General features: G+C 42.8%; 1 protein-coding gene across 1 annotated transcript; it reads left to right on the forward strand.

Moving 5' to 3' along the window:
* Positions 1 to 3,089: 3,089 nt before the first annotated feature.
* Positions 3,090 to 12,953, forward strand: NUS1 (nuclear undecaprenyl pyrophosphate synthase 1 homolog (S. cerevisiae)). The gene is made up of 5 exons (XM_009700852.1): positions 3,090 to 3,135; positions 6,298 to 6,420; positions 7,610 to 7,762; positions 11,921 to 12,020; positions 12,721 to 12,953. The coding sequence occupies exons 1-5, from the start codon at positions 3,090 to 3,092 to the stop codon at positions 12,809 to 12,811; spliced, it is 513 nt and encodes a 170-aa protein (XP_009699154.1). The 3' UTR covers positions 12,812 to 12,953.
* The last annotated feature ends 12,270 nt before the right edge of the window (positions 12,954 to 25,223 follow it).

The following is a 25,223-nucleotide window of genomic DNA, read 5'->3' on the forward strand; positions in this document are numbered from 1 at the left end:
GCCTGGCCTCTGCAGAGCTCCTGGCCCTGGTTAGGCTGGGGGGTGCTCCGAGTGCCCTCCTGCCTCAGTTCCTGGGTCGGGTGGCCGCGTCCTGCCCCCTCACTGGGGAGGGCAGATGGTGGGGCCTTTCTGGAGCCTTGTCCCCAGCCCTGGGCTGGCAGGAGCTGCTGGCATCTAAGAACTGTGACCGTGTAGGGTAGAGGCTGTTAGTAGAGAAGAGCTTTAGGCTGCCTGATCTATGGAGCTCTGTTAATGAGGTATGTCTGAACTTCCAGAAGTGGATGAATAAGAGCAGCCATCTGTTTTCGTATACTCTTTCTCCTGTGAAGAGACGGGACAGAAAGGTAGTTAAACATAAAGCTCTGTGTGCTGACGTATTGTGAAATTAAATTACATGGTCTGCATTTGGTATAAGGACTGGTGCTACTTGACATTTGAGTTAACCTTGAGCCACTGCTTGTGGAAACTTTGGTGTTATTTCATATCCCCTATGTGACTTTTTTCACTTCTGGGTCTCAGCTGTAAGACTATTGAACTCTCGCTATTGCAGATACATTGGTTCCATGTCACTGAGTATCTTAAAGATAAGCTCAGAGTTTGGCTTTAACATTCTGTGGAACAATCATGGAACAAATCTGTCTTCCTCATACCTGTCCTTTCCTACGGAGATGATGAAACCAGCCACATTCAAGATATTGTTAGGCGAAGCTTTCTACCCAACTGTTGAGAGGTGATCTCTAACTGAGACTAGACAAGCCGTCAACTAAGAAGGGCTAATAGTACATGAGATGGACTGTGTACTGTTTCTGTCCTCTCCAGAGGAGAAAGCTTCATGCTGAAGATCCCTGTGCTCTTGCTGACCATGGTGAGGCTGTAGGAGACTGGTGCTCAACTGTTGTTTTGAGCCACTTCTGGTTGCTGCCTGGAGATGTCACGTGAATTAGATTAACTCTGTAGATTTATGCCAGGTTAAAGATACAGTCTATAATGGTTGTCTTCTAGTGCTCTTTCAGGAAAAACTCAACATTGCATCCCACATAAGTAGCTGGAATCTATTGTCAAGTGTACAAAAGCACCTGAGGTATGCAGGCCCTTCCCTAAGCATAGGCATTTGTGGTTTTGGTTTTTCTTTGTTGTTGTTTGAAACCCCTGTCACTAATAGTTCCATTTCATGTCTGGTCCTTCGTGTGTGATACAGGACTCAAGTGGCTTGACTTTCACTAAATTCTCAAAGATCTTTTTAAGAAACTGGACTTCGAACCAGTCACTTAGCAGTTTAAGCTGGCCATCTGTGCAGGGCTGTTCTGGAACTTGGTTATGTTGTGTTTCAGTGGGAGAGTACTTCCTCATTTAGAAGTCAAGGAATGGTATAAAATATTTGCATAACATCTCAAGGACACAGAAAACAGTCAGCAGCTTCTGAAAAGCCATTTATGTGTTGATATTTTTTTGCTCTCAACTTGAAAAGCATTCAACCAAGTTAAATGCCGCAGAGCAAATCTTAGTACCAAACCAGAGTGAGAGTTTCCCCTCATAGCCGGAAAAGAGACATTTTATTGTACAAGATCTCTGATTTCTATCAAACCTCAAATACGCTATCTGCACTATTGCCTAATATGTTATATATGTATGCTTAGTTCCTTTTTAGATCCCTGCGTTGTGCTGTACAAATTATACATATGGGAACTGAGTTGAGGAACAGATGCAGCTGAGAGTCACGTTTCTTGGAGGTCTTGGTTTTCAGCTTGCTCGCAGTGCAACCATCCAGCTCTGAGGAGGGGGAAGGCCCCAGCCGGTGCTTAGGTAGCCACTGTGGCTGAGACCCAGTCTGATGGGGATGAGCCAGCCCTGTGATAGTGTCTGAACCCTTCCTTGTGGAGAAGCTGCTGCTGACTCTCCAGCACACGTGTTGAGATCCAGTCAGATCTGAGACTGACTATTGCAACATTATAAATACGATGACCAGAAATGACAAGGTTAGGTTATGTCCTAGGAAGAGCAGTGTAGCTGAAATAACCTTGCAGAACAGTTATCTTTGATAGCAGTTCAGGAAAAAAAAAAATATCTTGGAGATTATTTGCTGCTGTTTCCATGTATTGTTACGGTCATGCTAAAGTTGCATGTTAAGAGGTTTTGTTAACACCTTTGAAATCTGAAAATATAGCTATGATCTCATGACTTTAGTATCAAGACATAATGCTTTTCAGTAGTTCATTCTTCTGTTAGTCCTTTGATACCAGAATATGCTGGTTTAATTGCCAGCTTGAATTCCAGTTTGTTGGAACACAATTGAAGAAGGCAAGATAATGCAGAGCAATTAAAACGTTTTAAATCAGTGATTTTGCCAAACTTTCAGAGTTGAGGAGAATAGCCTGCCGTTACACATGCTTGTTCTTCACAGGTGTTCAATGGGTTTTCTGGGATAGCAGCCACAACTGCTTTTTGCACAGCATCTTGTCAGCTGAGCCTTTTAAACTGGTTTCAGAGAGTGAGAAAGTAGCCATTCATATGGCTTGAGTATGTGCTTACTTCTGGTAGTAGCAGATGTGTTACCTTTCTTTTGGTGCTAAGCTCCTTATGATGTCTGGATTGAGTGTACAGCATTTCCAGATAGACTTGCTGTTAAGTAGGACGTTGTAGTTGTTGCCAAATACAGTTCTGAATAATAGTGATGTCTGGAGCCCTCAGCAGTAACACCAGTGCAGTCAGGTACAGCTTGCTCTTATCAGGAGCAGAGGGTGAACCTTAAGGTGTTCCCTTGTAAGGAAGAGCTGACTCTTACTCTGTGTTTTACCAGATTTTGCTGCTTTAAAAAGCAGGGCAAGTGAGAATGTTGACCTTTGAGATGTTCCCAAGGCGTTAACAGGCGGTGGCTGCGGTGACCTAGCCAGACACCACCTGGTCTTTCTATGTGCGAGTTGTTCCCCTCCAATTCACAGTTCCTGTCACTTTTGAGTCGTACTTCTGCTGAATTCACAGCCTCTTAATTACGAACTGCCTTTGTCAGTCTCTAACCCTAAAGTGCCACACCACCGTAGCTGACTACAAAGGGGCATGGCTTGTAACTGTTGTAAAACTGAGCAAGAGGCATGTGCCCTGGGAACGACCTGTGTCGTGGAGGACTGCTGCAGGAAGGTAAAACACTTCTGCTTTGCCTCAGCTCTGATGGGAACTAATGATCAATAGCAGGTTTGCAGCTGGTGTTGTGAAAAGAATTATCCCTGGAAACAACTCGCAAGTTCTCATTAGTTAAAAAAAAGAAAATAAACTGAAGTTTTACACTGTCTTGCTTTGGGAATTATACTGCTTAAATATGCATAATTCTTAAAAAACTTCATTTGCTGGAATATGCACATTTGCACTAGCTTGCAAAGACTCTAGAGTTCTGACTGAAAGAACTCTTTCTACTTTTCAAAAACAAAAATTGTTTTTAACAGGAAATGATAGTGACAATTTCATCTTTGTGTTCCATATTAGAAACAGTAATAGAGTTGAAATTTCCTCCCCTTAACAGCAAACAGCTGTTGTATTGCTAAAATTTATTAGACCTTTTGTCAAACATTAACTTTCTATAATGTTAAAATCATAATATGGACTTGCTTTCAACTTACGTGGAAGACTGTGAATGAAATTGGACGGTAGTGTTAAATCAATACTGAAGTCTCGCTGCCTAGGAACACTTGAATTCCGTTAGTGAGTTTATCTACTCATGCACTCTTGTTTACTATATTTATCATGTATAAATTAGCAACAGCATCTTCCAGAACTAACTTGGATGTATTTTCAAAGTTTTAAAAAATGAACCTTATAGACAAATGGGGGTTTTTTTGACATACTGTAAGGGAAGGGAGTATATGTCTGAACCACAACCATGTAGAATGGTTTTAAGTCAAATCTGAATTTGGCCCATGTACATTGCCTCTGGCAGGACTGTGTTTGCCATCATAGGCATTCGTAAGAAAAAGTCTCTTGTGCACTGAGTGAGAGGCAAAACGCTGAAGGAGTAAAGTTCCTAAATGCTATTGGTTTTAAATGAAGATTTCGGTTAGTTTGAATGTTTGCTACCTTCTGATGTGCTTCAGGATCCTCTCTGCAGAAAAACTGCCGGTGTGTCAAGGTTGGTGGATCAGTTGGAATTTAGATGTGGAGATCTTTCCAGGAAAGACGTACTACAGCTATACAATACAACTACAGTAGCTTCCAGTTTATGTTAAACTGCTGTTCGAGGAGCAACACAGGACCCAGGTTTGAACAACTAAGGAGGTGGGTGAGATAAATGAGGAGAGTAGAAGGGAAATGCTAGTGATCTTCAGGTAATCTCAAGAACACATCTAGCATGTCTGCAGTGTCCTCTGTGTGTGTTAAGGACCTTCACTTCAATGCTGGACCAAGTCCTTTATCTGATGTCCCTTTTCACTGAGCAGTAAGCACCTTTGTCTGTTCTCCTACCTGTTATCCTCAATGTCTTCATCTACTTTAGAGCTGGAGTGCAGATTCTTAAATCTGTTCTTCCAACCTTTGACAGGAGTAGGCAACAACTTTGCATGAGGAAAAAATTGATATCATTAGTGTTGGATGTGAAAGGGGAAGAAGAGAGCAGTTGTCTGTCTCCCAGACTGGGGGCTTTTCCTAATTATGGCAACTCTTTTTCTGATTATTGAACATAATTTTTTGTCTCATGTTGAAAAGTGGACGGAAGTCAAGTGACTCTTAGAGGTGAGGCACATGCGACCCTGTACAGATCTTACTTGAAGATGGTGCAGGATTAGCGATTGCAGTAGCTGGACTGCTGCTAACCTTAAGTGTAAGGAAGACAATTGGTGCTAACTCTAGCACAAAACAGACTTATCCAAGCAGAGTTGTATCAAACAGTAGTATTCAAAGCAGCATTCTCGGTTTCTAATATGTATGAATATACACCAGTAAGCAGGAGCACAAAGTGTAACAATTTAACTTCAGTTTAGGCTTAGTGAAAGTATTCTTAGGCTTTTTTTTTCTGTCAAGGTTGCTGCCTTGCTGAGATTTGCTTGTCTGTCAACATGTGAAATCAGTTATAAATATCATGAACACTTGTGTAATGCAGTAAATTAATTTTTTTTGCAGGAAGTACCAGGATGGGAGGAAAATCAGTTGCTTTACCACCTATTAAAACCTCTAATGAAGCCAGTATAAAAAATACTCACTAGGCCTAACGGGTAGCATATTGAATAAATGTGTTGTATCACTTCATGTTACAAACTAACTCCTAGGTGTTATGGTCTTAACCCAATGCTTATGCACTGTTTGACCACTACCGATGTGGAAACTGCTATTTGTAGCAGGTTCTAATCCCAGAATCAGGTTGAGGTGGTGAATCATAAGCCTGATCATAAAATTGTAGACAAGTTCAGTCTTTCTTGTAGGGTTGTTGTGTGGGCACTTTTAGACTGGTCAACAGAAGTGCTTGACATAGGATTTCTGAATGAAACTTAGTCTCTTAGTAACAACCCCTGAATATAATGTGATAAAAGCATTATCAGTTCCTAAGTAAATATGCCTAGCCACACTTCTGCATTGTAAATATTTAAGCTGTAACGCTTAATTTTTACTGTGGCTTTTAATTAGAAATAGTTGTGTGTCTGAAGAGCTAGAATTTATTTTAGAACAGGAACCCAAGTATGTTTGGTTAAGCAAGTTTTTGTAATTTCCTGCACTCAAAATGTGTCTAACATAAACATGTAAGTATAAAAAGGCCTTGGGGACTGCATTAACTCCTTGAAATATACAGCTTGTGAAATCCTATTAGGAAATCCGTGGCAATGGCCATGGCATAAGAGTGGACAGTTACTGTGGCCCGATACACTGATTTAGTGGTGATTTGCTGTGTTAACCTGCAGCCTTAGTGGTGTGGCAGTAAGTGGTAGCAGACTTAAGCAGCGAATCTATGGCGGCGTGGGCATTAAGGAACTTGGTGTTAATCTGACTTGGTCCTGTGCTGGTAGGGTATTGCTATCTTCAACTGTTGCTAGCATACTAAGGACAATGAAGTAAGTCTTAAACTATCCCTTATGCAGTTGTAGCTTGCTACTTAAGCCGGGCTGAGTGAAAGAGGAACAAAAGCACATGAGTTGTCTTTCCAAGGTCACGGAAATTGGTCATGTGCAGTAGCATTTGCTTTGGATTCTTATCGTACTTGTGAACTCCAGTTTGAAACCAGTACTGACTACCTGATTCTTTTTTTTCTTTCTGCCTAGCATCAGATTTATTTTGAAACAGTCTTTATGGGAGTTGACTGACATGCAACCTTTTTTTTTAAAGGTATTTTCAAGAGGAATAATTCAAGATTGATGGATGAAATTTTAAAACAGCAGCAAGAACTCTTAGGACTAGATTGTTCCAAGTACACGGTGGAATTTGCAAATCAAGACAAAGCTGATCAAGGTAAGATGAATTGCACGGGGGGGTTGGTATGACTCCACATAGCTGCATATAAATTGTAACTCTGCTTTTACCTAAACATATTCCTGTGTACAGTGACCTTTTCCTTCATTAGGCACAGATTATCAGAACACATGCAACCTTCCTGGGCTAGCATTAAACTTTCATTGTGCTTATTTGTTCTTAACTAATAGCAAAGTGTTGCGCTCTCCTTTGCATAGTGATCATTACTGGGCAGTCTGATCTTCTCTCTAGCCTGACTGTTGTGCCGTGACCCCTTTAACACATCAGTGCAGCTCAACTCCCCACTGTTTCAGTGAGGTGAGTTCATTTGCACTGGAGTAAGTGTAAGGGAACTGATGTCAAGTTAACAGCGTGTGCCCTTCCATCTTTCCAAACTTACCCCTCAAAGGAAGAAGGGAAAGACCAAAACTGCCACTTGCCATGGTAATGTATAATGACACCAGGAAGGTAAATGGTATAAGATAACCAAAAAAAAAGTTCTGTGGTAGCAGCTTTTGCATGTAGTAGAAGTGGAAAACAGGAATATGTTTCAAGGTTAATGTGTCTTATTCAATACCATCTGCTGCAAGTATTCATTTAGGTATGATAACACAAATGCTAGAAGTCTGTTCAAAATGTGGTAAATCACAAGCATCTACTTACTAAAGCAGGTCTTTGCCTTAGAGAAATAGGCTGATACTTACAACTGTCCTGTGACTCATAATATTTAAATAGGTCTCATAATAAAAAACAAACCCCAACCCTTATGTTTTAAGACAATCATATTACATAGTTCAAAGACTTAAGACTACAGTTCACAAGCTGTAGTACATTTAGCTGCATTTAGGGTGCTGCTGGCTGAGTTTTGCTTGCCCTACAAGAGCTGACAGGATGGTCAGATCCTTTGTGCCCGTTTTCCAGTATAAAGTCCAATGTTGTAGCCTAAATTTGCCTTATAAGCAACTTAGGCTAAGGTGCTAGCATTTACATGGAAACACCCAAGTTCCATGTTGTTTCTGTTTATTCCTGTGAAGGTTGAAATACCTGGTACAAAATGGTACATCTAAGACTAGTTGTATAATATATGAAGTAAAGTGCAACTTACTTTCAGTCGTTTCTTGTGAGTATCTAAAGCACATTCAAAACAATTGTATTTCTGTTGCTTTTAAACTATGTTTTGTACTTTCAGTTTTAAATTGCCAATCTACATTGAAGGTGCTGTCTCCGGAAGATGGAAAAGCAGACATAGTAAAAGCTGCTCAGAACTTTTGTCAGTTGGTAGCACAGCAGCAAAGAACATACACAGACCTGGATGTGAATGTGTTAGACAACTTATTAAGTAGTAAGTATGACATAGTCTATGGGGAGGAGGGGAAGAGTACTTGATTTATAACATATTTGGTTTCTAGCATATTTATCGTTTAGAATGTACATATCTTGATGCTTAGTCTATCAGGGCAAGTTATGATTATTGCTTTCAGTCTTCTGCTAAAAATTTCTTACTCCTTTACTCCCTTTTGAGCTTTTTCTTTAAGCAGAAAAAGGAAACCTTAAGCTATATTGGAGAGTCTCAGCTTTTTGGAGCTTACAGCCGCTGTAGGATGTTCTGTGATGAGCTTTCTGAAAAAGTACTGCTGGGATCACCTGAAACTAGACTACTATAACTCGGGTTAACTTCTTGCAAGTTAGCATGCTGCAAACCTGAATATGGACAGAGAGTCTTTTCCAGATCTGTTTACAGCAATTAAAGCTGTTACTGCTACCTGACTACCACCCTGAGTGCAAATGATACTTGCTCATCTTTTGCTGCTGTATAACCCACACTAGTTTAGCTATCTCTGTTACTAATTCATGCAGATTACGGACTCTGCGCTGAGGTGCATGGCTACCTGCAATAGCTATGAAAAGGGCAGGTCTGCCCTGATCTCACATCTGGGAGAAGTAGTTTAGGACAAGGCTCCGCTTCCCCAATGGTGCTGTGGAGCTGTAATAGTTGCTCAGCTTCCCTGGGTGATCCATGCATGTTAATTGCAGCTGTAATTAGCTTGGCAGGGTTCAGGTTTCAAATTGTACTCTTCAACTGGGATGTCTGCAGGCACATTATTGTAGTGTGGCTCCCATTCACTGGGCTTTAGAGGGTGATTGTTTTTTCAAATGGGTGGTCAGCTGAGTTGCTCTGCAGACTGACTACTGTGGCAGTTTGGACACTTTAATCTTAACTTCAAATTGGATTCTATCCCTGTTGTCAGCATGCTGCTTGATAGCTTCTCACTGTGATGGAATTATTAAATGTATTTAATAAGGCACCTGAAGAAGTAACTTAGGCATCTATCCTGTTATACCCCAAAGGCAATTTAAGGAAATGAGTAATTGCTTCTTTAAAACAGTCACTCATTTTGTGAAGAACTGGTGACAGTTGATACCCATGTATATTTTTTGGCCACCGATGTTTAACTGGAGCTTCTCAAACGCTTGTTCATGATCTTCTGTCTGAACATTTAAGTGTCTGGATATGTTAAAAGTATTGGGTCCAGTCTTAAATTGAGCAGATTTATTGTCCAAGTAAAGCATGCTAGCCGAGCACAGAAAGAGAAATCTCCTAGACTTTTAATCTGTCAAAACTATAAACTTTGAAAACAGGCTGCTGAATCTGTGGCTAATAACTATGGATAGTATCTGTAACTAGTCCTGCTTATTTGCTTGGTTTTAATGTTTAGTACAGTTGAAGGTAAAGAACTACTCTTTTGTGACTTATTTAGCAGCAGCTTGTAAAACTATTCGTTTTAGTTGGAGGCAAATTTAGTTTCTGTGCATCCTTAATGGAAAGGTATTGAATGTAAACATCTGTGAGTTACTGATCTAAGTTGAGAGTGAGTTCTGAAAACTCACTCAGGGTTTGTGTTCATAGTGACTTCTGTAAGTTTCTGGTTTTTCACATTTTGATTTAAATACCTGATAATGTAGTTTTTAAACTTCCTGTTCATATTTAGGATGCAGTTACTGAAGTCTAGTCCTAAAATGGTATGGTTCTAGCTTGTCATGTGGCTTTTCTGGTTCTTAATCCAGTCATGCTCTAATTCTTATAGCTTGAGTTTTCTTCAGTGTAAGAGTACTTTCTTCTGAGCAATGCCTCAGCTAACCAGCTTGTTTTCAGAAAAGTAGGTGCCAGCTGCATTATAACATTGTCTGTACTTGCAGTCTGCCTTCCCAGTAAAAAACATGACTGTTCAACAGCAAGAAAACATTCAGGCTGTTCAAGTTGCCCTGTAAAAATCTTATGTGGAGAATTGTCAGCTCTACAAATTCCTTCATGTTCCCCTCACAGAACTGCTGACCCAGAAGGGATGTTGCCAGATTCCTGTCCCTTGAGTGTCCAAGTCTTTTTGGCTCTTTTTTTTTTTTCCTTTAAGTGTCTGCTCCCAAATCCTTCTATCTTGTGTGTGTAAACTTGAAGAGTGCTGTAACTAGCAGCTCTGAGGGAGGTTCCACATGTAAAGTATCTGTAGTGTTGATATGTTTAGGTAGAGAAATGGATGCAGAGTGGAAAGCACAGTACTGTGTTTTGAATAGGCTGTTCTGACAGTAATTCTACAGTGTCCATTTTCATTTTCCTTCAGATAGGAACCAGAAGGAAATATTAGCATTAACTGGGCTCTCTGAAGGTCTTTCCCTGTTTGAAAAGCCATTGCAGTGTTGAAGATCCTGCTGCTGAACTGGCCAGCTGAGGAGTACTCAGCTAATGAATCAGCTGATGAGTAAAAGCTGTCCACTTCCTCCAGAGTCCCCACTTCTAAGTATTCACTGCTTCCCTGCACAGCTCTTTCATACTAACATACTAGCTTCTGAACACATAAGTGGCTTTTGCTTTATCATTTTTTTCTTAACTTTGAGATAAGATTTGGACTGTGGCACGAGACACTCATATCTAAATACTTCATCCTTCCTTAGAAATGCACATGCTTGGGAAAATAGCTCCTTTACCTTTGATAAAAGGATTACAATGGTGATGATTCAGTGGGGAGGGAGGATGTGAGCTTTTTGAAATCTCCAGCTTCGGTTTCAAAATCTGGTTAGAGTGAAATCTGGTAGGACCTTAGTTTCATGTTCTGTTATTCCCAAAGTTAAGTACAGCTAAACTTAAACTTGTAAAAGGCTCTTGACTGGTTTGGGTTTGTTTTTTCTTTTTTTTTTAACAAGTGAGAAAAGAATTGAGAAATAATATCTGAAGTTCAGAGCAAATAGTTGGTATTAAACTTTATCTGCTAAAGGTAGGCATTATGCGATGTAAACACTCTTGCAGTTAACTTGTAGAACTAGCAGATAATGGAAGGGGTAACAAGAAATAACATACTATGATCATGACTAATTGCAGCATTATAGCAAAGTAGGATTATGACTGCTGGAATGCTTTTCCGATGAGCTAGGTAGGTGCCTGAAGAACAGCTTACCTTCTTGGATCCCTTTGGGGTACTACAGCGGTTTTCACATGTTGCCCTGATCAACTTGCTAGAATTACCAAGGAAAACTGGACTAAGACTGTTCCTTCTAAGCTTATTGCCTGTCTGTCAGTTTTAGGCTGGAGTAGCTCAGGCATGGCAGAAGCGTATGGAAGGCGGACAGTGTCGTTTGGCCACTGATTGTCTTCAACCTGGGGAGATCAGTAGGATGCTCTCACTACTGGAATGACAGGGGCTGGGGTTTTAAGGTACGGGTAGTAAGAGTCAGGGCACCTGGTGAAGTCCTTCAGTGTTATCTAGCCCTGCTATGGGATGGGTCATGCTGTCCAATTAGTAACAGGAAAAAAAAAAATATTGCCCTCTTCTTCCTCACTCTTCTAACCAGAAGGATGTCACCTGCAACAGTTTGTTTGAAATTTCACAGTAAAAGTTGTTTTTAAAATTTTCTGTCTAGCTCCATGCTGAGAAAAAGACAGTTCTCTGACAGGATATTTTTTTTTACAACTTGTTTTCTTGGTGGTCTGTGATACCAAGTTGTTTTTCTTCAGTGGAACCTCCTTACGTTGTTTTTTTTTTGTGTGTGTTAATAGTCCTTCTACTCTACTTGACTGCAACTCCACATAGTTAGGACTGTAGTAGGTATGGGTCAGCGTATGGCATGTTCTACGCTACTAAAATCAAGTTTGCCAAGACAAAACTAGAACAAGTCTGTTTAAACAGCAATGTTAAGGTTTGCTGTTATTCAGAACAATGTAACTGTTCCTATCATTTCCTTACCAAGTGTTTGAAAACTACCTAACATCAAAATAACAGTCCAGCTGGGCCTGCAGTGGCTGCCTAAGCTTCTGCCGAGTTGGTCCTGTTCGGGTGGTGCAAGACCAGTCTGTCCTCTTGGGCTTTTAATTGTTAACTTGTCCTCAGGAGCTTCACTTCGTTTAAAAAAAAAAAAAAGCATTTAATGAAAAAGCAGATGCCTTGGGGTTTAGAATTAAAACAAATCTTCTAGTGAATTTTATAAAACCTAATTTAACTTGTTCTTACAGGTACAAATGGATTTCCTGATCCTGATTTAGTCTTGAAGTTTGGTCCTGTGGACAGCACGTTAGGATTCCTTCCGTGGCACATCAGACTGACAGAGATCATGTGAGTTGCCTATAAATACGGTGAAGCAGGCTGGAATAATACCTAGCTAAATAAGTCTTTATGTGACTTACCTTATGGAAACAGCCGTGAGAGGAGATCTGTCTAAACAAAGATGTCTGGAGATTGTTTCGAGGGTATTTAAAAATTGTTAAATGAAACCTGTCAAATATTCATTGTTGCTCCTTCAGCCATGATTAGGCGACAGCAGGCTTTACTCTTCAGGTTTAAGGAATGACTTGTGTCACTATCTGGTCTCAGCGGTCCAATCCCAGTTCTGTCGGTGTTCCTTGTGTGGATTTTGAGTGGCTTACAGGTTTCTGACAGGGAAACTAAGGATATAAGGGAAATAGGATTACTTTCCAATTTTGGCAACAACTGAACTGACTGGAGTTGCTGTATTTCTGAAATCTGAGAGCATTTATAGAGCACTTAAATGTCTGGGCAGACCTGTGCTTCTCCAGCTTTCTCAGAAATTTGAAGTGCCCTGTGTGCTCTAATGGGTAGGCTTCAATTTAGAGGGTGACAAGATAGGAACAGCTAGTTTAGTTACTACAGTTGAGTGACACTAACGGTGTTGAGAACAACTTCACAAGGTTACTTGGACAATAGCTTGTTTCAAGTAGTGACATTCCTGAGTGGCCATACAGATCGTTAGTTGTTTACAAAAGCTTATTTTAACTTTTCTGCCTTGCTTTCTCAGTTCTTTGCCTTCCCACCTGAACGTCAGCTATGAAGACTTTTTCTCTGCCCTCCATCGCTATGCAGCCTGTGAGCAGCGCTGGGGAAAGTGACTTCTGGCTGAGCACATGGAGTCGGGCTTTCTGTGGGAAGGAATCAATGTCTGTTTACAAGCACCTGTGATCCATAAGTCTGGTTCATAGTCCTTTCTTAATTTATCAACAAATTCAATAAAGTGTCTTACCTTTCTAGAGAGTCTGTGTGAATGCGTGAGAATCTATGGGGAGGGGAAAATTCACAGATTTCCTATTTCATAAAGACCGTTATTGCAAGCAAAGCTGTTCAAAACTGATCTACCCTCACTTTCATGTCCAAGTGACCAAAAGAACAGGCAGGAATTAAGTCTTGAGAAATCTGCAGGACAACATAAATAGGATTTCTATGCGCTGAAGGTCCGTAAATCCAAGGAAGAGCTCTCCTGTTAACTTGTTTCTTTTTAATTCTTCATGGTCAGGCATTTCAGAGCTCATCACCTGGTTTCTCTTCAGATATATTTACTATATAATATGTGAGTTCCAGAGAGGTCAGTTCTGTTAGCTGAGAATAGAGACTGCTGCTTGGCTGTGATGACTAAGCCAGCAGTAGGTATCAAGCTCTAGAAATACTGAGAAGATTCCATAAAAAGGAATGGAAGCTTCTATGGTAAGTGGATTTGGCAATCTGTGTAGCTCTACTCATCCTCTTTTTTTTTTTTTTTTTTTTTTTTTGAGGTAAAATCAAAGTATTCCTACAGGCCTGAATGAGACTTCTCTTACCATCAGGTCAGTTTTCTATAGGGAATAAGTGTAAACAGTACTATGTAATGTTTGTGTGCTTATTTCCCCCATGAAATTCTCACTTAACCTGACAAGCTGGCTAAGGCTCAGACATCACTTGCAAAAATCTGAAAATGGAATAGATGTGCTTGTGCGCAGCTGTGTACGCAGCAGCGGAGCCTGCTGAAGCCACCTGTTGGGTTTGTTCTGAGCTGGGCAGGCAAAGTTTGGGAGTCTGCAGCCGACAAGAAGGAAGTGAAGCTGCAGTAGAGTATCTCAGAACTGAGAGAACTAGATAGATAGGTTAGCTGAATGGTCTCCATCATGGAACACCCTGTTCAAGTTACATTCCTATTGTTGGAAGTAGTTTGAAATTGGAGGTCTTATGTTAGACAAACGGAGACAAACGTTAATATTGCAACCTTCTGCCCTGCAGGCTGTAGAACTGTTGGACACTTCATTCTGGAAGTGTTTCTTTCCACCACCCCCCTGCCCCCCTCTTCAAAATGGGTCTAGCTTTATCTCCAGGATAGGCGTGTCACTAGAAGGGAAAGCAACTGCTTTTAAAAAGAATTGCTAGATTTTAAAGGAACGTCTGCTGCTTTGTGAAACGGTGTATTTTAACTTGTTGCTTGATGTAATGTTATAAAGCAGACTGCATAAACTCTTAGCTGCAGTTTTTTGTCGTACTAAGATCAGACTGCAGTTACAGGAGAGAGCTGTTGTCTACGGTATCTCATAAAAGTGAAAGGGAGGTTTAATCTGTTAACTGATGGTTTTGACATCAAATAACATTCTGTATGAGCTGGAGTGCTCAGAATACAGTTGGCTGCCTTTTGCAGGTGGGTCTCTGATGCTTGGCAGTTGCTGTATGGCAGAGAAGATGAACAGTCATGCGATGTTTCCTGGGTTCCGTCATTGCCATAGGAAAGTTTTCTCACTGAATGTGAAGTTTTAGCTTTTTTTTTGTGGGGAGTGGATAGCCTGTTGGAGGGTATTTTGAGTATTGAAGTTTATCTGTAATCCTATTTTGTTTCATTAAAATGCTTTAAGTTACCATATGTAAGTGTTGCAGTGTCACTGAAGCAGTTCTGATGCTGGCAGTAAAGATATAAAATGAGAAAAGCTTAGTTTAGTCCTCAAAATAATTATTTTTTATATTTGTATCAAACTGCTAAAGAATACTTTTAATACCTGATCTCCCCTCAGTCCTCAAACTTCTGCATATCTCGACTAAAAAGACTTGTTTTATCTTGGAGGCAGATCTCAAGGTCTAGGATTTGTCTATAGAGGAGTGCTTAATGAAACTAAAGTGATTCATTCAGCTGCATTTGATTCAATTTAATCAAATCTCTTCTGATGGCTAGTTTATTGTGAATTAAGTGTTCCTCCTGGAATGAATGCAGTCGAACTAATCCACGTTATCACTCATTTGGGATTGTTTCACTGTCCCTGTGTGGGCAATCTTCAGTGAGCTGTGCCAAATGCACTGTGCGTATCCACCCCTTGGGCTGCCGACAGCCCCTCTCCCCGACTGCTTCTGTGTGAAGGTCTGTGGCGTAGCTGTGACGTGCTCTATGGCTGTAGTCTCTGGGTGCCTGTACATAATGTGTAAAACAAGTTTTTATGATTAGGAAATCAATTTATTGAACTTTATTATTGAAAGTTAAATCTGAATCTGTACAAGAAGAGATCAATAAAAGACTATAATCTTTCTACAGGCTATGGTGATACATGAATACTTTCGCAGGGTTGACTGGGGAGATGCAGCCTTACTCCTGTTGCTACACCACTCGGAAAGTAGAGAACCTGAAAGGGCACGCTCTTTTGCGCTGTACTTAAATTGCTTTCTGTATTGTAAGAATTGGACAATTTTTTTTATCTACCACTTCCAACTTCTAAGCAGCTCTTACAAAAGCTTTTATAGGAAAGCGTTTACCGTAAAAATACCTCTTTGATAGTCCTGGGAACTTGCTAAACTTGATCCCGGCTACTAAAAATCTTGCTTCCTCTCTCTGCTGCTGAGTCAGTCCTGAAGGATGAGCTGGGCCGGGCGGCTCGGGGCAGGGTGAAGTGGGGTGTGGTGTGGGAGAAACCTCCACAGCGATGGCTGGGTGCTGAGCGTGGCCTCTTCTGAAAGGGGAAGAGAGTCTTCAGGGAAGTTTTGGAAAAGCACGAGGGCTCGTGGTGGGGAACGAGGTGACCAGGAGCCAGCCTGCAATGGCGACCAGCAGTCTCCCAGGTTGCCTTAGCAGAGTGTTGCCGGCCGGTCAAGGGAGGTGATCCCTCCGACTCGGATCTGCTGAGACAGCTGGGGGGCCGGGTCCAGTTCTGGGCTTCCTTGGTGCAAGAGAGACAGGGACTTAGCGGAGCTAGATGGGCCAAAGGCCACGATGATGATGATGGTTGAAGAGCAGAGCATCTGTTGTACGAGGAGAGGCTGAGAGAGCAGGGACTGCTCAGCCTAGAGAAGGCTCAGGAGGGATCTTGCCAAGGTTTATAAATATATGATGGAGGGGGAGTAAAAACAGGCGACTCTTCTCGGTGGTGCTTAGTGGCAGGCTGAGGGGCAGTGGGCATCATGCTGAAATACAGGAGAACGCATTTAAACATCAGGAAAACCTTTCCTGGTGAGGGTGGTCTGACCGTGGAGCAGGTTGCCCCGAGGGGTTGTGGAGTCTCCTTCAAAAGCTGGTTGGACACATGGGAGTGGGTGGGATGGGTGTTGGAGAAGATCATCTCCAGCGGTGCCTTCCAACCTCAGCTGTGCTGTGAAATGGAAAACTCCAGAGAAGTTATTTTACAGAGAAGGAGATTTATGGCAAACAGTCTGCTGTGGCCACGGTTCAGCGTACGGCACTTCCATGCTCGCTGTAACCACACGCGCTTTAGCCCAGAGGAAAGCGAGAGGTGGTGGAGCACCCGTGGGACCGGCTGGCACATCCCCCTCACCGCAGTGAAAGGGTGTGCTGGGTACAGGCAGTCGTGAGTTCTCAGTAAGCTTGCAAATTAACACCTGGGTCTCAAAATCCCAACTGTCAACAGAAAAACTGTATTCTTTGCTCTGTTATGTTGTGATAGAGTTTCTTCTGTGTTGTCTGTTAGCACATCCTTCAGGTTTTCCTTCCTTCCTTCCCCAGTGCTGCTGGCACTCTCTTTGCTTAGATATGCAAGCTCCTGGCAAGAAAACCGTCACATTATTGAAGGTAACTCTTTGGTATACCCTAGATAATACCAAAAATTTGTTACCATGCAACTCAGTGGACAGTGAACCTGTACGGCTTTTCACTGAATTGGCTTACACCTAGCTTCACACTTGCCAGCATTAAGCAGGCTCTTGAAAAGCTGTTTGAGTGCCTCTGGTGCATCCCGAGTTATTACTTATTGCACAGACACGTCGTGCCTGTAAAGGTTAACAGTAGTTTCCCAACTGGAGCTGGCTCTGGAGCAGCATTAGGTACGATGCTGATGGGCTCTCCTACCTCAGCTGGTTTTTAATAGAGTCAGCGCTGGTGGCTCACTGCCGTTAATTTGTAATTTCCATACCAAAAAATATTAGAGCTGTCTGTATGGTGGAAAATGCATCTTCACTTGCCCCAACATAAGGGAGAGCCCCCATTCATGGTAGCTACTACTCTCTCAACAAATGATTCAGGTTTCTACATCCTTCGTCTTCTTTTTTCCCTTCCAGTGGTGCACGGTAGTTGATGTCTAGTAAAGGAACTGGATGAGATTCTGAAACGGTTGTTTTGCAGCAGGGAATTTGGGGCCGTGGTCAATAGCACAGCTGTTAGAGGAAACAGACCTACAAAGCACTTCTTGAAATGACAGCGATTTCTGGGACTTCTTGTTACAAACGTGCATTGATCAACTGTAGGGCATAGCACGCTGCATTGAGGGAAGACTGATGGGCAAGTAGAATGTAAAGGGAAGGTCATTCTTTTTAGAAGAAAGTATATTCTTACACACTAGCATGTGTAAGTGCTTTCTAAAGTACTTTACAGAAATTACAAGAAAAAATAACCTGCTGGTTGGATTCCCTGTGTGTTTCGTGAGTTCGGCTTGTGCGTCAATTCATAACTGCCCTGAATAGTCCCAAGTGTTGTACAAAATAAGGACGTTTTTAAGCGTAGACGAAGCATTTTTTGTCTCTACAGTTGAATTAATGTTGCACTACTAACCGTGTTTATTCATTGGCACCAAAAGGTAGGTATACTGATAAATACCAAGGGGTAGTGCAGAGAGCTTTAGCCCCTGTCTGCCGATCCCGAGGGACCAGCTGCCTCGCCGGGGGGCTTTGCCCCGCGCTGCCAGCCAGGACTGCGTGGCCCAGCCAGCCCCTTGGGCCGGAGGACACGGAGACAGGGGCTCTGCCCGGGCTTCCACGCCACCATCCTCGCCGGGGTCAGAGCCCCTCCGGAGCTCCGCTCACTGGGCACTTCTTTGGAAAGCGGTTCTCGTCGCTGCTCCCCAGCACTTAATGCAACAGGAGCAGCTTGGGCTCCAGAGCGAGGAAGGAACTGGAGAATAAGGTGGAATTGTAGCCCATCCTATGCAAAACTTTCCGACTAGGCTTGCTGTGAAGGTTACCCTTTGTCCGATTTTCACCACACCATGAATGACTGTAAACAACTTCTAGCTGTCTTCTAGGAGCTAAGCTACTTTGATAAGCTTGAGATGCTAAAGCAAATAAACCAAAGGCCAGGCTTTAAAGCCCTACACAACTTTTTTTCCTCAGATCTGCCAAATTAAAAGGGAGAGAGGCTTGCAAGCCCTTCCTCTGCTGTATGTTTGCCTGTGTGAAACGATGCAAGAGCTCCCTGAATTCAGTTGAATCACTGCCGAGAGCTGTAGGATTATGCCTTAATTGCATCCAAAACAACTTTTTTTAGATGATGGATAATATGATGAGCGTGCCTCAACCTTAACTTTGAAGAGCTTCACAAATTAATTTTTAATGAAACCATTTGCCTTGAGGTTTTTGCTGTACTATGTGACCGGCTGAATACGACCCCAAGCCTGGGCCCTTCCATCTCCCCGACAAGCCTTGCTGCTGTAGTACAGCCAATTTTCTCCAGCCATGTGCAGCCAGTCAGTTTTCAGTGCATACCTCCCTGGCCTCCAAAGATACTGCCTCCTCCCCCAAAAAAAACCCACAGCCAGAAGACCCTAATAGATCGATCATATACAAAACATATTTTTGGGGGAATATTTAATTGAACTAAACACGACTACTGCAATAGTTTTGTAATACAGTTTGCATTGTAAACGTTAGAAGCCCAGTAGCTGATAAACTGAAACAAAACATTTGTCTGACTCCTTGGCTGCAGGTGTTTGTTGTAATTTTAATGGAAAATTTCTCTCTGAGTCAGCTATCAAAGTTAAAAGCTTCCCATTAGACTTCGTATTCTATAATTCTGCAAAAGTTGCCACTTGTTGGCAGGGTGCCTAATATTTTTGCAAGCACAAAAGTGTCTGAAAGTGTTGTTTCAAAGGGGCGCGCTCTCTAAAGCTGGCAGTGCAAGGACATTTTTGTTAAAGTGATGTCATGAGTTGTTCTGCGATTTACCATATTTAAAGTTGAAATCCAAATAAAATCTCCGCTTTCTGCCACAATAGAGCAGTCGTGCTGTTGGAATCAGGATCCCAGGAGGACATGTTGGCATTACAGAAATAACAGTATCTTACACAGAATTAAATACTGTGCTGGCCCCAGTTTTTGGTAGTGCGGCGGCATTGAAAGCAAGTGGATGAGAATTGGAGAATTGCAAGGAAGTGTTGCTCAGGAGGAGGAGGAGGAGGATGGCTGGAGACCATCTAGTCCAACCTGGGGTTCAGGTTTTCTCTGTTCTTTTCCAGCAGCTTCCAGGTGTGAAAAAAACCTCAGGAAGGTTTCAGAGACAAGGCTGAGTGTTTTGCCATGGACACCGTCAGATCACGGCTGTCCCACGTTTCTGGGGTTGGAGCGGAGGCATGGAGGTCTGGGGAGCTGCCCTGGCAGAAACCCCTCTCGTTTGGACAGAAGCGGCTCCTGGTCCCCTGTACCTTTTAGAGCAGAAGCTTGGATTTTCACAGACTCAACTTTCAAATTTCATGAGTAGCTTAGAGATTTTAAAGTAGTTTTAATGGATCAAAGCATCTGTAATTTCCTTCACGTATCAACCGACACCCCATGTCTGGGGCGCTCGCTGGCGAACGCCGTGGGTGCCGCACGTCAGCTGCGGGGTGGGCTCAGCTCATTGCCCGACCCATTGCTTCGACCCCGGGGACGGTGGCACAGGACAGGCAGGACTTTCCTCCACGCTGTCTCGCAAGGCCAAGACCGTTTCCTACCCCTTGGCTTCATTACTGAAGCCCTGCTCAGTCTGCGTGAGCCTCTCTCTGTAGGGATATTCTGGAGGCATAAAACAGCATCTCTGATGATGATCGCTGCCTTGCAATTCTCTCCATGTAGCTGCTTCTGACCACGTTTTATTTAACTGGCTGGCTACGGCAATCTTTGCCCTGAAAGCCTGCAGCCTCCTCCAGCTCAAAGCAATTCCAGACACTCCTCTGAAGGCTGGGTTGACTTAGTTCTCCGACTCCTTGTGCCCAGGAAGGAGCTGGGCCGGGCCTGGCTAGTCCACCGCAGGGGGAAGGCTGAGGTGAGGGTGGTGTCTGCCAGTGCATTTTTTTTTTCCCAAATAAATTAAAAGTTGGGTTACTTCGAACATGAGTGTGTGGTTTTATTCATAGTGAATCTTTAAGATATGTGAAATGTGTGGGAGGTAACAGCAATGCTGGAAGAGAGGGGTTTTTTTGGGGGGAGGCGGTTCTTTTCAATGGAAAGAGGAAGGAAAATTTCTATTTATGCATCATCTCTAGTATGAATTTAAAAGCACATAGGAATGAGAATAAAAAGATAAAACTTCTCATACTGACACCAGCTCAGCGGCATTGCACGTTGCATATGTGCAAAACAACGTGATTAATACCACAATGGTTGTGCAATATAATCAGTTTAGTACTGCTGAGACTTATTTCTTCCTGCTCTTCCTCATTTTACTGGTGATAGCATTTAAATCCTAATACACTGAGATTGCGTTTACCCAGTTTCTCCTACATTTTTTATTGTGACCAGGTCAAATTAATCCATCTTTCCTACAGCAGAAGCAAGACCTGTGATTGTTCCCGCCGGTGAGACTGTTTACAGGTCTTTCACCTTCACAAGGTGGGTACGGAGATGGGAACAACCGTTGCAACCGTTGTTTGCATTGCCTACAAGGTTGTGCAGCTTGTGGAGAAGGTTGTGGAGACCTGCAGATACAAGAGACGGCAGCTTTCTGTGCCAGAGTTTGGCAGGTACGTTCAGAGACCTTGACCGCACTTCTGCTGGTGTTGTGCTACCAGTCACAAATCTGAAATAAGCTTGTTCTTAATTTTTGTTCTTTTTAGTGTTTGTGAAAATGCTGGTTTCCTAGAGCACCAGGGAGGTAGAAGTTGCTTTGCACACCAAGCTCCCCACAGTTGTTGGGTTGACCTATGTATAGCCTTAGAAGTAAATTAATTGTCTAAGATAATCAGCGAAACAGTTGCTAAAACCTTGCTAAAAGTAATTGCAAATATCTGAGGCAGTGGACAGCAAAGTTGCAATCCCAGTCGTAATCCAAAAGCATTGCTTGCAGCTCTTAAGCTGCTCTACCCCACGTCCCAGCACTCGCTATTTGCCCTGCTGTGCGGTAAACCAAGAGGGCAGGGGTAACGTATGAGGGCAGAGAGTTATATTTGAGGGTATCTTCACACGAAAGGAACTATCAACTCTGAAAAATAAGGGCAAGCTTTTAGAAAGCTCCTTGTACGTGGTGTTCGCAGCCACCAATGCATTACAGTACCAGCTGTGGGAAACTACGGAAAGCTAACGATCAGAAAAAAGAGAGCATCCAAGTCTGAGGATCACTTACACTTTATTCATGAAGTTAACTCTTTCTCATAGTGTATTAAGGAGGCAAAAGAGAAATGGGGGGCCCATGGGGGACCTGCCCTGGCCTCCGGACAGAGTTGTAGGCTGTGTCTCAGACACCAGCACTCAGGGATGATGCTGAGCACAGCATGGAGGGACACACCACCGTAGCGGAGGGCAGAGCGGGGCTGTGCTCAGCCCCACCACACTCCTCACCCCGCTGCCTTCCTCGGCCCTCCTGGCAGCAGGAGCAAGGGGGACCCCCAGCCCTGTACCCACAGCCCTCCTCCCCAGAGCACCCCCGGCCCTGGCTGCCCTCTGGCAATGTTTGGTGGGTCAGACTTTGGCCCTCCAGCTGAAAAAGCCAAGCCTTTGCTAACAGAGGGCATGAGCGCACAACCTCCCCAAACATGCGAGACAAATAACCAGTTCTGAGGATGTGCCATGCTTCAAAATGTGCAGAGCTCCCAAAAACCAGACGGGCTGTTTTTCTGTATTGATTTATCACAGGCCATTCTTTACAGGGCATCATGAGTTAATTTTGTTGTAGCACCTTAAAAAGCCCTGGAAATGTAGTATGACTTCATGTTTTGGCTATGCCAGGAGATTTCCCTGCAGTAAGCAGCTAAAACAGTTCTTGGGAGAGCGTAAATGGTATTTAGGCAAAGCTCACCCACTTCAAACACCCTGCCAGAATCCGTCTGAGCCATCACAACCCCTGCTGCTCATTGTGGTGGTGTTTCTGGTGTGAGGGTCAGGTTTATCCATCTTTTCCAGTTTTTAGGAGCTTGCTAATGTAGCTGTGCCTGTTCTAATCACAATTTCAGATCACTTTGGTGTTGCTTCCTATTGCTTCCAACAGCAGCCTCCCGCATCTTTAGGCAGCTAAAGATGTTGCACATCTGACCCCAAAGCTTGGTACAACGAGTAGAAATGGGTCTGCTTGTAACAAAACTTGTCTTGTTAGTTTGCGTTTTCCACTGTCTTAAGAACAGAATCACATTCAGTATCAATACCTGTAAGTGTATTAGATATATTTTTGTAGGAGAAATATATAAAAGAGTTGTTGTGCTTTTGCAGCTGGAGTCCCATTTCCCCACTACCAGGGCAGCACAAACTGCTTGGTGGCCTCGGGCAGTCACCTTCTGACCTGGCATCTCTCCGAGCAGGCCAGGTGTTCCCAGGCAGTACCGGAGCTGTTGCCTGTGCTCTCTGGGCATGGCTTCTGCAGGGTCCAGAAGTGCAACCCTGGCTGCAAACCCAAGCCTTAACGCAGCCTGCGGACACAGGCGCAGTAAATGTGATGTTTCATGGAAGCATCACACCCGTTTCTATCCCCCAGGGACAGCGCCTGGTCTGAATTACTGTGTGGTAGCTCTAGGGAGGAGGTCGCTGGTCCAGAAAAAACAGACAGACAGTGAAAGTGCCCAAATTCTGCTTGGACAGAATATCCAGAAGAAAAAAGAGGGCGTATTTGGGAAACCAGCATGGGTAGCCCCAGCGTTACTGTGTCCCAAAAGATCAGCTCTTGCTTTGACCTGTTGAGAACATCTCCTCTTCCAGTCCTTAGCATTTTGCTGACCAATGTGAAAGAATCAATTCCACCTTCGATTACTGTTTTGCAAACAACTAACAACTAGAAGATGCGGGTCACCAGGTCTTTTACAGTAAGACATCCACCCCCAGATGGTGTCAGCTTTGACATTGAATCAGTGAGTGGGAGACATAACCTACTCTTACTCATTTTTGTTATGGTTGTAATAAAGATGGCTCAGGTAGCTCAAATCTCTATGCCCAGAACATATCATCTGACAACAGGCCTATGAGTGACCTATCATAACATTATTCTGACTTCAAACTGTTCACAATCTTACTCTTCAGGGCATCACATCAGCTTATCTTGATCATTGCACCTCTTCAATTGGGAATCAATTAAATGTCGTCTGATCTCTCTAATCTGCAGTGCACAGTTTATTTTTATGCAGGAAATGAAAACAGCAGCATGATCGTATCGTCCTGCACCTTCAATTTCTGCTGTATACAAATATTGAATAAATACGGCTGCTTTGACGTGTTTAGAACAATACTTTCCAAAAATATAAGTTTATTTTCAGTGGCCTAGCCTAGTTCTCCAGGTGAAAAAAAGGCTGCAGCTTTATTGACGCAGAATTGCAATATTCCTAAAGAGTGTGATAATGTGTTCTTCTTTAATAAGTCAGATTATACATCTAAGAATATTATATCTGAAGAGTCGAAGAGTAAATTGTTTTGCAAGGGGTTTTGGGTTCTTTTTTATTTTAGAAAATTGCTTTGAATATTTGTTTTGGTATGTTAGAGTGCATTATATGTTAAGCAAAATCCCAGCTTTCTAAGAAAGCACATTTGTGAAGAAAGAAGTGCTAATGTTGAAGGAGTTAATGTGAACATAGAGGGCACCAGCACCCCTCTAAAAAGAAGAAGCTCTTTGAAGGCTGTTGAAAACCAATTGAGCTGTAGTATGCTGAGAAAAAGGGAGCATTCAAAATTAAAATCTCCGGTTTAAAACTGTACCATGTTTTAATGGACAACATTCTGCAGATTCCATGTTCAGCCAGAAAAAGCATAAACCAGAAGATACAAATGTTTACACGTGGAACTTTTGTTATCTGACCTTAGGGAAGACACAAACAGCTGCAGAGCATCCACAGCCGCTCCGGAGGGAGCAGGATCTCTGCAGAGGTGACTCTGAAGGTTACGGTGTTGTCAGGCTGAAAGCAACAAAGTAGAAAGCAAAAAAAGGAAAGAACAATATCATATTGATTACAGATCATGTTTGGTTTGGTTTTTTTTATATATCTTTTTAGCAATAGACGGGTGATGAAAGTCCACCTGAGGCTGTCCTGTGGGAACAAGACATTGCGTGTTTGAGCTTAATTCAATCATCTCCAGGCTTTTGCAGTCAAACTCCACTGTTCTGGGGGATAGTGTCCAGTCCCCAGACTATTAAAAAGTGAATCTGGCTTCCTCTTCCTTTTATCTTTAAAGCCTCTTTTGTTGTTTTCAGGCTGATAGAAGCAAGTCACTTGCAAAGGGATGGAGCGGGTTTTTTAACATCAGAAACAAGGACAACAGGAGGACATCCTGTGCTGCCGAATCTGCAAGCATGCAAAAAATGAAAGTTAGTGGTACTAAAAAGGAAAGAAGAAGGAGCGAGTTCAAAGGAAATTGCTCAGTAACATTTTTTTTATCAACAAACAATTGTGAGTGGGGATGGGTATAGCAAGGTGTTAAGTTTGGAGATAAGTCAGAAACTTAAATAACAAAAGAATGAAAATTTTCTGGCCACAAAGAAGCTGCAGGTCTAGTACACCTCCCTGCCCACCCCATTCCTTATAAATAAATAAGTGGGAAAAAACCCTAAGAGGTCAGTTTTTTCCATGACTAGTACATAATACTATTTTTTTACATTCAGCACAATGCTGAGCTGGCATCCAAAAAACCCTCACTTGCAAAAATGAACTGCCGAGACCTACTCATGCTCTCAGGGACCCAGCCTGAAATAAACACGATTTTCGAAAAAGCACTGAGCATCTTCCGGAAACTCAGGCCTTTTGAGACAGTCAACAGGACTGACCACTTTTCAAAATCTTGTGTAGAGCCTTGGCTGTCCTTAGCGCAGCACCTTTGCCCTGCCCAGACCGACAGCAAACCTGAAACCGCAAGCGTCAGGGTGCTTTGGGCAACTTCCCTTCTCCAAGGAGCTGCCAGCTTTGGATACTGCTACTACAGCTC

This window comes from Cariama cristata, unplaced genomic scaffold, assembly GCF_000690535.1.
Source record: "Cariama cristata isolate BGI_N322 unplaced genomic scaffold, ASM69053v1 scaffold21115, whole genome shotgun sequence".
Taxonomy (NCBI): domain Eukaryota; kingdom Metazoa; phylum Chordata; class Aves; order Cariamiformes; family Cariamidae; genus Cariama; species Cariama cristata.

Coding starts and splice junctions, on each gene's coding strand:
- NUS1 (XM_009700852.1), top strand. CDS start 3,090: ATGTGCCCTGGGAACGACCTGTGTCGTGGAGGACTGCTGCAGGAAG. Junction 6,421..7,609: donor TCAAGACAAAGCTGATCAAG/GTAAGATGAATT, acceptor TTGTACTTTCAG/TTTTAAATTGCCAATCTACA. Junction 7,763..11,920: donor GTTAGACAACTTATTAAGTA/GTAAGTATGACA, acceptor TTGTTCTTACAG/GTACAAATGGATTTCCTGAT.